Below are 16,343 nucleotides of genomic sequence, written 5' to 3' on the forward strand. Positions count from 1 at the left end.
TTCCCTTGGTGTCCTTTGGATTTTTTCGATTTTTTTGCGATTCGATCCGTTGCAATATTTAGGCTTTTTTTTTTTTTTTTGGTTAAGCTGTATGTGAATTGACATGCCCAGAGGGGACATACTTCACTAAAGATTGTGATGCATTAGGTTAGCACGTGTTTTTGCAGTGTTGCGTTGAAAAAAAACGTTTGCATGTAGCTGCCAGTGTTGGAGGGGTTGGTTTTAATTTTTTTACATTTATTTTAATATTTTATACTTTTCTTATCACTTTTTTATATTTCACTTAACTTTATTGCTATCACACAGGCGCTAACAGGCGCGCCCAAATGCTCCGATACCAGAACTTTCGGACAGAGAGAGATCTCCGTCTGACCGGCAGTGCTAAGGGAGCATGGAGCAGGCTTCCTTTCCAATCAAGAAGCCGGGCGGTGGGTTATGACTAGGGATGCACCTATACCGGTATTTTGGTACCGAGTACGAGTACCGATAATTTTTTTTCAGTACTCGCCGATACCAATTACCGAGTAACGGAAGTCCCATTCAGGAAGCCAGGTGGCGTGTAATGACTCGCCACCTGGCTTCCTGATTAGCCAGTAAGCCGGGCAGCGTGTAAAGAGTCACCACCCGGCTTCCCGATTAACAACAAAGTCCCCTCTTACCTTAGTATGTGCAGCCTGTCACCCACGGGGCCTCTCCAGCGAGAACGCGGCCTTCGTCCGGTACCCAGCCGGAGCCGTCTAGCCGGCCAATCAGGAAGCCGGGCGCAGTGTAATGACGCGACGCCCTGCTTCTTGATTGGCCGGGAGGCCGGCTCCATGCTCTCTCGTCATGAGATGAACCCACCTCCCGGATTCCTGATTGGCTAGGAAGCTGGCTTTACTTGTTGCCAGGCAGCCTGTCTTCCTAACCAATCAGGAAGCCGGGCGGAACGTCATAACTCGCGTCCCGGCTTCCTGATTGGTCAGGAAGCCAGGCAGCCTCAGCAAGTGAAACTGTTGTTCTTTCACTAGCAACCGACTTCACAGGCAATCAGGAAGCCAGGCGGCGGGACATGATACGCCGCCGGACTTCTTGATTACCAGGAAAGACAGCAGTATCGGCGTACTCAGTATCAGCGAGTACAGAAAATAAAAAATAAAAATCGGTGCATCCCCAGTATTGATTACTGATCACTCCCCCTGCTTGTTATTGTTCATAACGGTCCGGGACCGTCATAGCTCGTTAAGGCAATTTTTGCGATGATGGTCCTGGACCATCATCAGTTGCACAAGGGGTTAATGGTATCATTCCAACTGAGCAATTACCTGGGCATTTAGGTGCATTCAGTTTAGCTTCGAGAAAATAGAATTCTGCCAATCCAAGATGCAATTAAAACTAAACGTGGCTAAACCTGCAAAAAGGCAGGTACATCTATACGCTGGAGAATGTGATCTGGGAAGCAGAGTAAGGGGAATTTATCTAAATGGGAGTAGACAATATCTGGAGCAGTTGTCCATGGCAACCAATCAGCTTCTATCTTTCATTTTAAAAGCCTAACTTAACTGAAGATAGAAGCTTCTTGGTTATAATAGGCAGATTGTGTCTGCTCCCCTACAATGTTTGTTTATACTTCCCCGATAATTTAGGTAATTGAAAAGCAGGAGGTTACACTGAATGTATCCCGAGCAGAAATGTTGTACTGAATTAAAAAAAAAAAAAAAAACAGTCTATGAAACATGTCATGGCCAATATGTATGATAAGTATGACAGTTGTGTATTATTTGTGGGTGGCTTGAGACTCTATGGCAGACGTAAACCTATTCCTAATTCCTTGAACTTGCCTTCGTAGCAAGACTGGCCTTGCCCTCCAGCTGACTTTACACCGTTGCTGTGACACAGGCGGAAAACAAATATTATCGCAATGTGACTGAGCATGGAGAGGTAGAAGCACTTTTCCTCAGAATTTCAACCACTTACTCATTGCTTACTTATGGAGGTGGAAGAAAGAGAAATCAATCACCAGGACTTAACCGATTAAACCTGTCACTCGTATAAATATGCTGCATATATTCATTCCCACCCTGGTTCTTGGGCCTACAGGCTCCATCCCTGCCAAAGCCTGACAGAGCTTCTACGAGAACAAATGATCCATCTGGCAGACTCAGGCAAACCTTACAGTGCCTCATAAGTCAAATATTTCATAGGCTTGCAAGTTCAACCCCGAAAGACCTTATTCTGCAAAACCACAACCAGCATCCTGGGTCAGCTGTGGATGAATCTGTGAATGGCTCATCATGTGCTGTTCCTGAAGTATGGATCCAAATAAACAGACTTTATAAATGGGCAGCACAGCTGGAGATGTGTCACACTTCCTCGATTCAGCTAAAAATTGAATATTCATCTTTTAGGCAAGGCTGAGCCTCAGGAGAAGGCCACACAGGCTCTGCTTTGCTTCATTTTCTTTCTACTTTAACCTTGCTGTACAGTGGATCTACCTACATATTACAAGAAAAATGGAAATTCTACATTTTCTATAGGAAATCACACGAAAAATGGAAATTCTCATGGGATTAGGACACCAATAGCAATACAATGAGGTCCCCGCCTCCCATAGCCATGGAAAATTAGGGCTGTTTCACACTACAGTATTGCGCTTGAAAGAGAACTATGAGCCAACCTTTTTTGACCATAGTTCTCTTTAGGATCACAGGAAGACATATACAATGTCAGTGCTGGAGGAACGGAGAGGGGATGGGGGCAATCCCTGTGGGGTGACAGACATTTACCACTCTTGCAGGGAGAAGATCGGGATATCTGTGATCGGCGGTATGTGTTAGTCGAGTACCTGATCAATAGAGTTGACATGTGACAACTTCAGTGTCACACATTGGCTGTAAATATAGTGAAGAGCATATTTCACGCTCACCATAATTCTCCTTTAAAGCAGGGCATCCATGCATTTAGTGCACACTATCGCACAAAGCGATGCACTGCACTTGCTCTGCACTGCCATTAATTCTGAATGGGACACTAATGCACCTCCGGGCGGCAAAGCACATTGCTAAGCAATAGCACTGTGTTGCTGTGAGGTGAAAATGTATGCACTGTATGCATTACGCCAGGAGGAGGTGTAACACAATGCATCAGTGCACCTAGCATATGGTGCATTGCGCTGTGCGATAGCATGCACTAAATGCACACATACTGTGCCCTTAGCCCAATGCTATAATGTGAACAAGCCCTAATATTTAGCGTGCTAAAGTACATCCACTGAGATACATCTGTTCTCAAAGAGAACCACTGTAGCTTGTGGTGTAATCACAATTCCACCAGCAGGTGATGAAATTACCTTGATTTATGAAAGGAGTACAGCATGTTCACTTTCAAAGTATAGCTTTACTTTGCAATGTGAATTTTCACCTATCTTAGCAAATGCCGTAAAAATTCACGTCGCAAAAAATATCCAATCATGTCAGCAGAACTTCACCTCATTTATTAAAGGAGAATTATGGGAAGAGTGAAATAAATTCATCCCCATAATTAGAGCCAAAGCGCGACACTGCAGCTGTCACACAATGGCTCTATTGATCAAGAACTGAGTGATCACATACTGCTCATCGCTCAGTTCCTGATCTCCCTGCAGAGAGTGGTGACCGTCAGTCATCGCTCCCACAGGCATTCCCCCTTCACCCTTTGTTTCTCCAGCTCTGACTGGAGGGACAGGCAAGGCTGGAGGTAGGCCCAGCTGGCTCTGGCTCTACAGAGGCAATCAGGCACTGGGGTGGATCCTGATAATATAGTCAGGACAGGGGCGTAACTAGAAATCACAGGGCCCCGTAGCAAAATTTTGTATGGGGCCCCGTGATTTCTAGTTATACCCCTTGCAGAGCCCACTCGAGATCCCACCTGAGGGTGACCCTGCAGAGCCCACCATAGACTATCTATGGTGGGCTCTGCAGGATCAGCCTCAGGTGGGCTGGTCACACTACTTACATCCTCCGTCGCCGGGCCCGCCTTCCTCTTCATCACCAAGGCCGCCTCCTCCCCTGCTGCCGAGCACGGGCCCGCCTCCTCCTCCACTGCCGGTGACGTCAGAGGCTCGCGACGTTCATAGAACGCCATGTCCAGCCTGATCCCCGCTGCTGCTGGCTCTCATTGACTGTGGAGACGAACGCGCCGCTGCACAGATCTGAACAGCGGCGTGTTCGTCTTCAGACTCCAGTGAAAGCCAGCAGCAGAAGATCCCATAGCGACCCAGGCAGCCCGCACGGCATCTGGCTAGGCCCCACTGTGCCCCGGGCCCCATAGCGACCGCCTGGGTCGCTATGGTGATTGTTACGCCACTGAGTCAGGATCTTTCCCGGCCACAGCGTGGCTCTATGCTGTCAGCATACAGTGGGCAATAGCCTGCTATATGCAGAGTTTTGGTCACAGGAGGACATTAGTAAATGCCCTCCTGTGACCCTCAAGAGAACTATAGCCAAAAAGGTTTGGCCATAGTTCTCTTTTAAACTAAGTGAAACTTTTCTGCGCAAAAATAAATTTCATTTAGCTCAGTGACGGAGGTGAAGTTGTACTGACTTTAATCATCCAATCATGTGTGAACAGAATTTTTTTAAAATTTCTCTTGGACATGATTGGATATTATTTGATTCCCGCCTGAAATTTCCTCATTTGCAAAGTGAAAATTCACTTTGAAAGTAAACATGCTGTACTCCTTTAGTAAAATCAGAGTCACTATATCTGTAGGCTTTCTTTGCAAAATGTGCCAGGTTAATATGTAAAAATAGGCAATCCCATAGTTCTCAAACAAGGGAAAACAAGGGTAGAGTGTGATGGCTGACAATTCTTACCCATGTAATAATCCACATTTTAGGCCTGAAAATTACTTAAAACACCCACTTCCAGATTTATACATTCCCTGAAACCAGAGACCCTGTAGAATAAAATGGTTGCGGTTGCTAATTTTTATGTCGCATAATATTAGTGCAATTCTTTATCAAGCCCAAAATTTCAGTACAAAATAAACAGTTAATTTAAGTGCACAAAAATACAATGCCAGCCCCCAAATTATAGGCATGATACAGTGGTCCCATCCCCATAATTCAAACTGGCCTGTGAAAAAGAAGCTGTCACAAGTCCAGTTTATCCTGGTGTCGCTGTAATTCTCAGAGGGCTTACTATAGAACCATATGACAAAAGCATGCTGTCCCATTCAAAAGCACTATGAAAGCCTGTTGAATCTGGCAATATATGATATATTCCTTACATAAACTGAGTAGACAATCTTCCTTTAGGAGAGCTCCAATGTTTCCTACTTAGCAGCAGTTTGCTTGGTGGCTGGTGTTGCACTTTAATAGCAGATTTGCTTTCCAATAGGTCAATTTTAAAAATAAACTTCCCTGCTTCACATCATTTATCAATACGGCTTGTTAAAAGGATGTAAGAGCTTAAGTCAGTGACCATGAAACTTTCTTAAAATAGCAAAAAGACATTTTTTTTGCTTTCTCTTCCATTAAAGCCCTCACAGTTTCACCTCTCGGAAGACTGCTCTTCAAACAGCTTTACCTCGGTTATTGGCCGACATGCCTTTTATTTGAAGTTAATTAAAGGTGCATGGCAGCCTAGTGAACCATTAAAACCTGCAACGGACTTTATTCTTAGACGGCAGCTTTCTCACAAAAGATCTACCGGGCTTGACATTTAAAGTTAACTTTGGAAGTTGAAGAATACCGCATACCAGGAGGCCTCAGCTAGGCAAGCAAATTGCTACAAAATAAAGGCTCTCTTGGCAGCAGGGTATAAATAAAGTAATTGTGATCTAAGGGTATAAAATCACTCACTTGTCAGGGGTCAACATTTCTTACAAGAGCAATTAAGACCAAACAACACTGCTGTATACAGTGGGATTGCTGTGGACCATACATGATCACATCTTTCACTCTGTCCTGTCATTCATTAGATTTATAAGGACCAGTTCATATCCATATGTGCTATGATAAACGTGTATACATACTATTGCATATCCCGTCTCCTGTGCTTACAGGGATTAACATTTGTATTGGCCCATGTGTTGTGCATATGGGTGGAGGAACTTGGAGGGAGACATAGCTGGTTTCTCATTCTACAAAAAAATAGTTGCCTGACTGTCATGTTTATTCTCTTAGTTCAATAGTTTGAGTCAGTGACCCAGAACAAGCTTGGAGCCAAGGATGCCTGGTTTTCCTGATATATGTACCTGTTCCAGGTCTGTAACTTGGAAAAAATAATAAAGTCAGCGTTAGCAGAGCAGTCAGGCAACTAGAATCTTGTACAATTGAAGCACCTGTATGTAGTTCTTCCAAGAAAGGTCCACTTCAGGACTGCCCAAAGTATTTAAACGGCCCGGCCCTGAAGCAGTTATACCAAAATCATGGCTGCTGCAGCAGCCATGATCTTCGTACCGACTTTTATAGCCGGCACCTAGCTGTCACATACAAGCATTGAGGCTTGGAGCTGGGCAGTGTGTGCCACCCCCTCAACTGCTGGCTATCCTGGGCTCCACTGTCCCCTATGCGGACCTGTGGGTGGGTCTGTGTGCCCCGATCGGAGGGAGATCCCCACAGTTCCAGAGGCTGATCTCCCCTCCGATCACTGCACCCGGAAGCGATGTGCATTACATCACTTCTGGTTTCAGACTGTCATTTTTCCGGCTGCTGATGTCAAGGAAGAAGCATCCGCTTCTTTGGATTCCATAGGTGACATTTGGGGTCTAATAGGCCCCTGATGTCTCCATAAAAAGGACCCAAGCAAACATTTCCCAGCACACTCACCAGCCAACCTGCAAAAAAATACACTAACTACTAGGGTTAAAACAGAGGTCCTAGTTGCACAACTGTTGCAAAATATGTGTAAGCCACACTGCCTTGTCAAGACCCCTCTGTGTAGTGTGGTCCTAACTCTAATCTATAAGAGCCTCCATCTTGGAGCATATATAGAAAAGGATGAATTGGGTGCAGGTTTTCCAGGAGGTAGCCCAACCTCTTTAAAGGCACAGGGACACACCAGAAGCTTAGCACTTCACAGTGGCAGCTGAAGCCCCAGTGTGTCCCTTCAGCTGCCATTGTGATGTGTGGGGTTTATGCCTTTAAGAAGGTTGGTGTCCCTGTGCCTTTAAGGAGGTTGGGCTACCTCCTGGCAAACCTGCTCCCAATTCATCCTTTTGCTATATATGCTCTTACAGATTAAAGTTAGGACCACACTACTCAGAGGAGCCTTGGCGAGGTAGTGTGGCTTCCACATATTTTGCAAAAGTCGTGCAACTAAAACCTCTGTTTTCACCCTAATAGTTAGACGGTGTATTTTTTTTTTTTGCAGGCTGACCGGCATGTATGCTGGGAAATTTTTGCTTCTGTACTGTGTAAAGCTCTTCCATGTGCACCTTGCTTTAAAGCTAGTTATGAATTGATGAGTGTGTTTGCCATTTGTTTCACTCATAAAAAGGACCCGCCACATCCTCTTTGCTATCACACAGGGCGCCTCTAGGTTCTTGAGCATGATAATTCATTTACTGTTGTCACAATGTCCGGCAATCCATGCCAGATTTTCATGTGGGTACCTGGTGCCTGGCTGTCAGCCTATGGGATTCCACAGGGCTGCACCCAATCTGCACACCTCTTCTTCTACTTAGCACTCTCTCACTTGTTGCTTTTCGTTCGAGCAACAAGTCTTCTTTCTTGCATCGGACCCCTTGTGTTTCCCGTGAGCTCCTGTGCTAGTTTTCCCTTTTGGATCCCTGTTTTGTGCTGATTCTCCTGTGTCTGAGATCTCCCTGTTGGCATTTCCTCTTTTGCTCGTAACCTCCCTGTTGGCATTTGCCCCTTTGCTTGTGACCTCCCTGTTGGCATTTCCCCCTTTGCTCGCGATCTCTCCGTCTTGAAATTCCCCCTTTGCTCATGATCTCCCTGTTGGCTATTCCTACCTTGCTTGGTTCTTGTGTTCCCATGTGTTGTAGTTCCTGTGTGCTGGTATCCTACCTTGTTTGTACGCTTTCCCTTGCCATCTTTGTGCTCTCTTCTGTGTGCCTGTACCTAGTACCTTCCCCGGTGCAGATATCTCTGTTTGCCCTAGACTCTGGCCTATTCATGCTCCCTATGTGTGCTGTGATTCTCTGTGCTCCCTGTGAGACCCTGCTGTCCCGCTAGTGGAGGGTTATCCTCCCCTCTGTGAGCCCCTGCACCTGTCCTTGCGTGTATCTGTTCTCATCTGTGGCTGCTTGTTCCTCGCTCTTTGGTGTATCCCGATTACCTATGTGGTTTGCCTCCTGCTCTGGCTTTCTGTGGTCCTTTTGCTCTGCACTATAGTGCACCTCCCTCCCTTCTCCTGTGCGTTCCCCTCTGCTGTTCCTGTGTATCTCTTGTCTCTGTGTGTACACCTGTTGTGTGTTCCCTTCTGTTACCTGCTTCCTGTGCACCGCATGTTCCCTACGTCTTCCATCTGGTGCCTGTTTTCCGTATCTTGTATCCGGTATGCACCCTGTGTCTTGTACCATGTGCTGTGGTCCCAGAGTATCCGCTGGCACTGTGCCTGCATGGGTGTGTCAGAGAGCCGCAACCTGGGAGCTGCCCCGCAGCTCAACATCCACACCATCACTGGCTCTGGGGAAGACCAGGTGGCTCCTTAGATCCTGCGACTCTGGCACACCTGCGTTTGTTTTGCGGTCACACTGTCCCTTCAGAGACCTGTATCCCTGCCCATTCCTAATTCAGTCACTATATACTGCTCCGCAAGACCCGGCGTTTACGATTCCTGGTGCTCAAGTTCCCATAATCGTGACAACTGTACTAAAATGGCCTCCACAGTGACCAGATCTCAATCCAATAGAGCACCTTTAGGATGTGGGGGAGCGAGAGATTTGCATCATGGATGTGCAGCTGACAAATATGCAGCAGTTGCGTGATGCTATCATATCCATATGGACCAAACTTTCCAAGGAATGTTTCCAGCACCTTGTTGAATCTATGCCACAAAGAATTAAGGCAGTTCTGAAGACAAAAGCGGGTCCAACCCGGTACTAGCAAGGTGTATCTAATAAAGTGGCCAGCGAGCGAATACATACACTATATACAATATATACAGTATATTGCATCCATTAGTACGTTTACATATAAAATCACTTTCATTGCCTTTAAGGGTATACATTTACCTTTCCTTCCTTAATTTTTGTTCCAATAATTTGTCTTCTCTGTTGAATAATTTCAATTAATTGATCACTCTCTTCCATGAGTTTCGCTTCTTGACGTGATGCATTCACCTGCATAGGAAAATAAAGGTAACATGTCACACTGTCACAATAAAAGAACATTAGCTGTGCAACTAATGTGATCAAAGAGGTTGTAGAGGAGTATTTCCACCTGGGATATTCATGTCTAAGTGCTACCTTTCAGTGCACAGGTGGATTCTCATGATAGCAGTCACAGAACAACAAAGGTTGTCAGAGATTTAGTTATTTATAAACGGAGTTACATTAGGGTTGAACAATGAACTTGTAACACAAAGCTGGCTCTTTGGACCTCCTTAAAGGTGCCCATACAGTGCACGATTCTCGTACGAGAATCGCGGGAAATCCCGCGATCGTACGAGGATCGTGCAGTGTATGGAAGGCGTGCAACCGTTTCTACTGTACGGTCGCACGTCTTCCATCGAACCAGCATGTTTGAAAACCCGCCGGGAATCGTACGATTCTCGGCGAGTTGGTGGCCTGCTGGTTCGACAACTGCCGAACGGGCCGGTGTGCGCACGCGCACACTGCCCGTTTGCAGTCAGCGTAAGCCCGCCCCTCATTACAGTCATCGCAAGCCCGCCCCTCAGGGGGCGTGGCTTGTGATGATCGAGATTGCGATCTTCCCGTCCAAGATGGGCAGATTGTACATTTTTTTTATCCCTTTACAACCATCGCAAGACTAAGGTCTTGCGATGCTTGTACAGTGTATGGCCACCTTTAGAGGTTTGAGTCTGGCTATACACTTCAAACACCCTCAGCTGAGTTGTGTGAAAAATCATCATACCCCATCAGTAAGATGTTTGGTATACATATGACAATCACTATGGGACCAGATTTTCAATCCAACCTGTTGAATATGCATGCATCAAAGCAATCAGTCAGATTCAACCCCTGCACTCAAAAATAAAGTTTGTGTGTGAAAAGGAGAAATCGGATAGATTTATTTTTTAAAAAAAAGCAGACACAGGTATTTTCGTCTGACAATTTAGCTCAATTAAAGTAGAACTGCAAACTTATAAATGCAAATGTTTAAATATACACATTATAGAACACAGGAGCCTGACAGATTGACTTATGACCAGAGCACTGCATTGTGGGTAGGCAGTGGGCATAGCACATGCTCCCAAACCCAAAAGTACAGGGATTTTGTATTGGTGGCTTAGTGCATGAGAATGGTGGGGAAGCTGCGCTAGATTTAGGGTACGTTCACACCATATGCAGTGTCCCAGTCACATGTGCCAGATTTTCAGGAAGTAAATGGAGAGCCAGTAATCTGCCCTTAGTAAACATGGCCACTGTGAGAAGACTTGGGAAGATAAGAGAAATAACGTATGCAAAGAATACAAAGCCGGCAATTATCTAGAAGTATGTGTTTGTAGATTGTCATTACTCAACATTTCTAAAGGTGTGTTTGTTGTCATTTTAAAGATATGGGTAAAGGTAGCCCCCCTGCAAGGGTTAATATAAAAAGTACCCAGAGTTTCCCTTTATTTGTTTATATTAGTACGGTATTGAAAGCGGCTAATTGTTTTGACAGAGGATTACTACCTTTATAAAATCGAGAAAAAATACAAATGCCTTGTCTAGACTGGGTTATGGATGGGAAGGTCAGTTGCTTTACTTAGTATATTTACAGTGTAAAGGGCCAGATTCCAGTGTCTATCTACATCCTGAGCTGCGCCCATCCTCAAGCATTTCCCTCTACAAGCCGGGGGGAAAAGTAACAAAACTGTTTATGACTGCAAATCGAGTACCCAGTATAAACACGTCATAATTCCTCAAAACACGCATGTAGGTTAAATGTCATAAAATGTTTATGCAATAATATATAAACTTTATAATACATAAGTAAATAACCTTTCAGATTTGTTTTTCCATACTCACATCAGGTTTGTTTCAAGAAGGCATTGCTCATGTATAGTATGACACATACCTTACAATTTATGCAGTATCTGTAACACTGCTTAGGGTGCAAAACTTCAGTTTTAAATCACAGATCTATTATGTGTATTAGGATATAGCTGATGGTATTCTGCATTGTTGTGTAATGTATTGCTGGGAATTGTAGTTCTCTATAGCCAATGCCATTCTGCAATGCTGTACAATGTATTTCTGAGTTAGTGGCAGAACTACCAGGGTCGCAGCAGTCATGCACCCGCACAGCACTGACGTGGCATCCCTCCACTACCAGTGTGCTTTACATTTCCTAAATCGATAAATACATCCACACTACTGTTACATGGATGGCAAAAGTGGCAGACAGGGGCGGGGAGAATGCGGGGAAGAGGCAGAGCGTGAGGGGGACCAAGTTGCCGCACCATGGGCCTCTGGGTTGTACTTGCCCCCTGGGCTAAAAGTTGCCAGTCAGCCCCTGGTATTAGGTACCCAGCTTAAAGTAGTATTAAAGTCAGGTTTTTAATTTATTTTAGGCCTTGTTCACACCGAATGTGGTGCGTTCCAGAGCGGTACCAAGCCCTATTTTTTTGCATTTGCAGTGGAACGGAACGCAGGCAAAGTTTAGCCTCGTGCGGGCGGAGGGGCATAGAAGCGGTGCCATTGAATTCAATGCACCGCCACGCCCTCTTCCGCCCCAGAATGCAGGGGGACGTTTTGTGAGGGATTGCGGTGCGTTTCAGCAGCTACCGCTCTGGAACGCACCGCATTCGGTGTGAACAAGCCCTTAAAATGCTGATTAAAATCACTTACAATGGATGCAGCTTTTTGATGTTTAAATGTTTTAGTTTCCTGCAGAATCAGCAGGTCCCCTGAGCACTGGCCCTGATATCTTATGAAGTCACCCTTGTATGTGCTAGTAAGCTGTGTGTGTCTCCACAAACACACAGGCACAGCAGTGCAAGCCACTACCCTGCTTCCTGCTGCTCACACCTCTCTCCTCTTTCCTTCTCCAAGCTAATAGATTGACTGCTGCTGGAGACTGTGCTCTCCCTTGTGATCTTGTACTGCACAGGAATATGCAATATCAGTTTATATTTGCAATATCATGTGCATATAGTTGCTTTATTTGAGGTCCCTAGATAAAACAAGCTCTTAACCCTTGCAGTGTGGGTGTAGCTCCAGTTCAAGGGTAAGTTTTTTTAGATTCCTGCCGTTTTAAAAAAAAGGTGAAAGAGTTAAATTGTTTTCATTTAGAGCTTGTTCGCACCATGTCCATTGACCATATTTTTCTGCACATGTAAGGTGTAAAACAGTTCTATGTGGCTTGTTCACGCCATTCATGTGTTTTGCAGAAAACCACTGCTCATGGCATGGCGTAAACAAGCAAGTTGGCCATACACTGCTAACTCGACTGAAAAATGCTCAGCCGAACAGTGACTGCTGCAGTCACTTTTTGTGAATTCTGGCACCGGCATACCTGCCACTATCACAATACAATAGCCTGGTCGGGGAATTGCCCTATCCACACTGGGAGAATTGAGCATTTTTTTTCTCGCCCAACCCACAGGTGAGCTGGTGACCAAATCTCTTTGGTCCCTGAGGCCTGGTTCACACCTGAGTGTTTTTACGCGCGGGTCTATGCGTGCAAAAGCACGCAAAACACACATTTCCATGCATGTCAATGGCAACAGATCGCATCTTAGCGTTATGTTGCATGTAGAAAAACGCCTGTCATGTGAAAAGATGCAGGAGCTATTTTGGAGGCGATTCCTGTGCAGTTTTGATCCCATAGGCATCTCTATGCAGGGAGACACATGCGTTTTTAAAAGCAAAAACGTGCAAAAATGTGCAAGAACACGCAAACACCTAGGTGTGAACCAAGCCTGAGTCACAAAGCAATACAAAGAGCAACAAATAGTACCAGTCATCGCAACCATAGGGGTCGTTGCTTTGTCCTTCAATGAATGCAGAGAAAACGGAAAATTGTATCATACTTACCATTAAGTTTCCTTTCCTGGTGCCTGTCCATGGCAGCATACATACGATAAGCTCCACCCCTTATCCCTACCCACAGGACCAGTAACAATCTATAAAAAAGAGAGAGAGAGACTCCCCCTGCATTCTTGTAACTATACGTCGACAAACAGGGTGGGTAGTATGCTGCCATGGACAGGCACCAGGAAAGGAAAAATTACTGGTAAGTATGATACAATTTTCCGTTTTCCTGGTGCCTTTCATGTCAGCATACAAACGATAAATAACAAGCAGACAGGGTGGGCAAAAGCGACGCCAAAGAAGACACTCCATCCAGCAAAAGACGCCTGGACAAACCGCCTCCAGGAGTCCACTGTCGGCAGAAGGCCCGGGGAAAGCCTGTAATGCCCAATGCAATGGGTTCGATCTGAACCCTGGCCTGTGAAGCCCATGAGGTTGCCACAGCTCACGTTAAATGAGCCCACACCACATCCGGTGGCCGCCCACACAGCAGCCAAAAAGCTCTCTTTTAGTCTGTACTCACCCGTTCGGTCGTCCCCTACCTTAAAGCGGATGGCGGTTCTTGCAATCGTGGTGAACGGCTCATGCCGAAGTAAGGAATGAAGGAAGCACCTATCAGGCAGGGATCTGCAGCGAAGGCTGCACACATCAGCAGGACAAACTCCAGAAATACGTGACAGCAAAAGACAAGAGCCAGGCCCAGTGTGATAATATGTCAACCTGCCTTCTCTGATAGATCTCAACTGCGGATACACAGGCCAGTGGTATGTGCAGGTAATGGGTTTGAGTCCGGTATTACATAACACAGCCAAACAATAAAGTCACTGAGGAAATGCGTGCAACGCAAGTAATGGTTTGGAGATCTGTATTACATCATGCAGGAGTACAGTCACAGTGGCAATGATGATGCATAGAACACAGGTAAGGATATGAGACCTCTATTACATCATACAGGAGTACAATACAGTCACTGTGGTAATGATGATGCGTAGAACGCAGGTAAGGATATGAGACCTGTATGCCATCATACAGGAGCACACTATAGTCACTCACAGAATAAAAGTCTTGAAAACATAATTAAATAGTAGTACTTGCGGTCAGTAGAGTCGTCCCAGACTAGTTGTAAATGTGCCCATACACTGCACGATTCTCGTGGAAAATCGTGCAGTGTATGGAAGGCGTGCGACCGTTTCTACTGTAGGGTCGCACGTCTTCCGTCGAACCAGCATGCTAGAAAACACGCCGGGAATCGTACGATTCTTGGCAAGTTAGTGGCCTGCTAGTTCGACAACTGCCGAACGGGCCGGTGTGCGCACGCGCAACACTGCCCGTTTGCAGTCATTGTAAGCCCGACCCTCATTACAGTCATCGTAAGCCCGCCCCTCAGGGGGGCGGGCTTGCGATGATCGCAAGTACGATCTGCCTGTCCAAGATGGGCAGATTGTATGTTTTTTTAAGTACTTTACAACAAAAGTCTTGCGAGGCTTGTAAAGTGTATGGGCACCTTAAGAGTACTTGTGCACAGACTCAGCTGCAGGGAAGTCCGTTCAGAGCTGAAGCAGCTGCAAGTTGATTAAAAGAGGAGTGGATGCTGCTGCAGTGTTGGTTTATCCAGAGACCTTAGAGGAAGCTGTAACAAGGTTAAGTTGTAAGGATATTCTATGCAGCACTGAAAAGAGAGCAGTGAGGCAAATTGCTTGTAGAAGTGGAAGCCAAGATGGAGATGACAAAAGAGGCAGCAAAAGGAAAGCAGTTAGAAACAGATCCCCACCTGGGCTCCTGCACAATAGCCCTGTTGCTCACCGCCACACCGCTTGTAATCCTATTTAGGACATATGCGAGACACCACGCGCCCCCAAGAACTCCCAGAAGGGGCTCCCAGTCCCAAAGACGCATTGAGCAGTCCAGGAACTGGGACTACACCTGGGAGAGGCTGAACCCAGGCGGCACTTTATGACCCAGAGGTAGGGATGACATGACTGGATGCAGGTAGAGACTCGAGGGCAAGAAAGAGAATGCAGGGGGAGTCTCTCTCTCTCTCTCTCTTTTTTATAGATTGTTACTGTGGGTAGGGTAGGGGTAAGGGGTGGAGCTTATCGTTTGTATGCTGCAATGAAAAGGCACCAGGAAAGGGATTTTACAGCGAGTAGAAAAAAAAATCAGGTTTTCGCTTTCATTTATTGAAAGACACAGGAGAAATCTTTAGATCTTGACGGTCAGAAAGTCTCAAGGCAGTATCTACTGAGGGGTGTGTAAAAAGTAAACAACTGAGCTGTCTCTAGCAAATGGGGGGTTTTATCACCAGCAAGGGGTGTCCCTAATCTTTTGTTTTTGTACCTAATGTCCAGTTCCTGAAGGTGGCGCTATAACCCCAAGGTCAACAGCTAAAGATCTCCACTGTGTCTTTCAATGAACCAAAGAGAAAGTAGTGGACTAATGCAAGTGCCCAGTTCCTGAAGGTGACGCTATAACCCCAAGGTCAACAGCTAAAGATCTCCACTGTGTCTTTCAATGAACCAAAGAGAAAGTAGTGGACTAATGCAAGATTAAATCACTGATAAAGTAGGCTTGTGTTCCCTGTATGTATCTTAGGAGCTCATATCCAGGAAATGGCATACAACTGTGTGTCGGCATAATATTCCATTCTCCTTTATTTACTTAATATTTTAAAAAACCTTTATACCACCCAAAAAAGTAAAATTAAAATGTAGGTGTCCATGTGAAATGAAGCAGATAATTCTGTACATTGTCATGGTCCTGAATATTTTCATTGCTTGTAAACAAATTCATCAGCAAAACTCTCACTTGAAAGTGCCACTCTGAGTCCCTGGTCAAGATGACAGGGTACTTTAATGTGACATGTTTACGTCTACATCCATATTTCAGATGTGCCTGTGCTTTTGAAGCCTTGGGTGACCTGAAAACAGAATGGTACTAAGGAATGCAGACACTTGTAAAAATCAAATTCCAAACATACATATTTAAACTGAAGAAAAATCCAACAAAAGCCAAACAATATAAAAGTAATAAAAACTGTGCAAGGTTTGCAAGTAGATGATACAGCACAAACAAAGCACACAGTCTTTGGTAGAGATGAAAGAAGCAGTTTGTGTGAGTCAGAGCTCAAAGGGAAACTTACCACTTTGCTTATAAGTTGAGGTTTTCTGGGGAGAGGCAATTTGCTTCATCGGCAATCTCCATTCACCAGCAG

General features: G+C 45.3%; 1 protein-coding gene across 3 annotated transcripts in view; it reads right to left on the reverse strand.

The window, feature by feature from the left end:
• MID1 (midline 1) overlaps positions 1 to 16,343 on the reverse strand; it is a 169,685-nt gene that overhangs the window by 57,858 nt on the left and 95,484 nt on the right. For all 3 annotated transcript variants that reach the window (XM_018553510.1, XM_018553513.1, XM_018553512.1), the window contains exon 4: positions 9,164 to 9,271. In XM_018553510.1, the coding sequence (XP_018409012.1) occupies positions 9,164 to 9,271 (108 nt within the window). The remainder of the gene's footprint in view (positions 1 to 9,163; positions 9,272 to 16,343) is intronic.

The sequence above is a fragment of the Nanorana parkeri genome, unplaced genomic scaffold, assembly GCF_000935625.1.
Source record: "Nanorana parkeri isolate BGI_ZX_2015 unplaced genomic scaffold, ASM93562v1 scaffold122, whole genome shotgun sequence".
NCBI lineage: Eukaryota > Metazoa > Chordata > Amphibia > Anura > Dicroglossidae > Nanorana > Nanorana parkeri.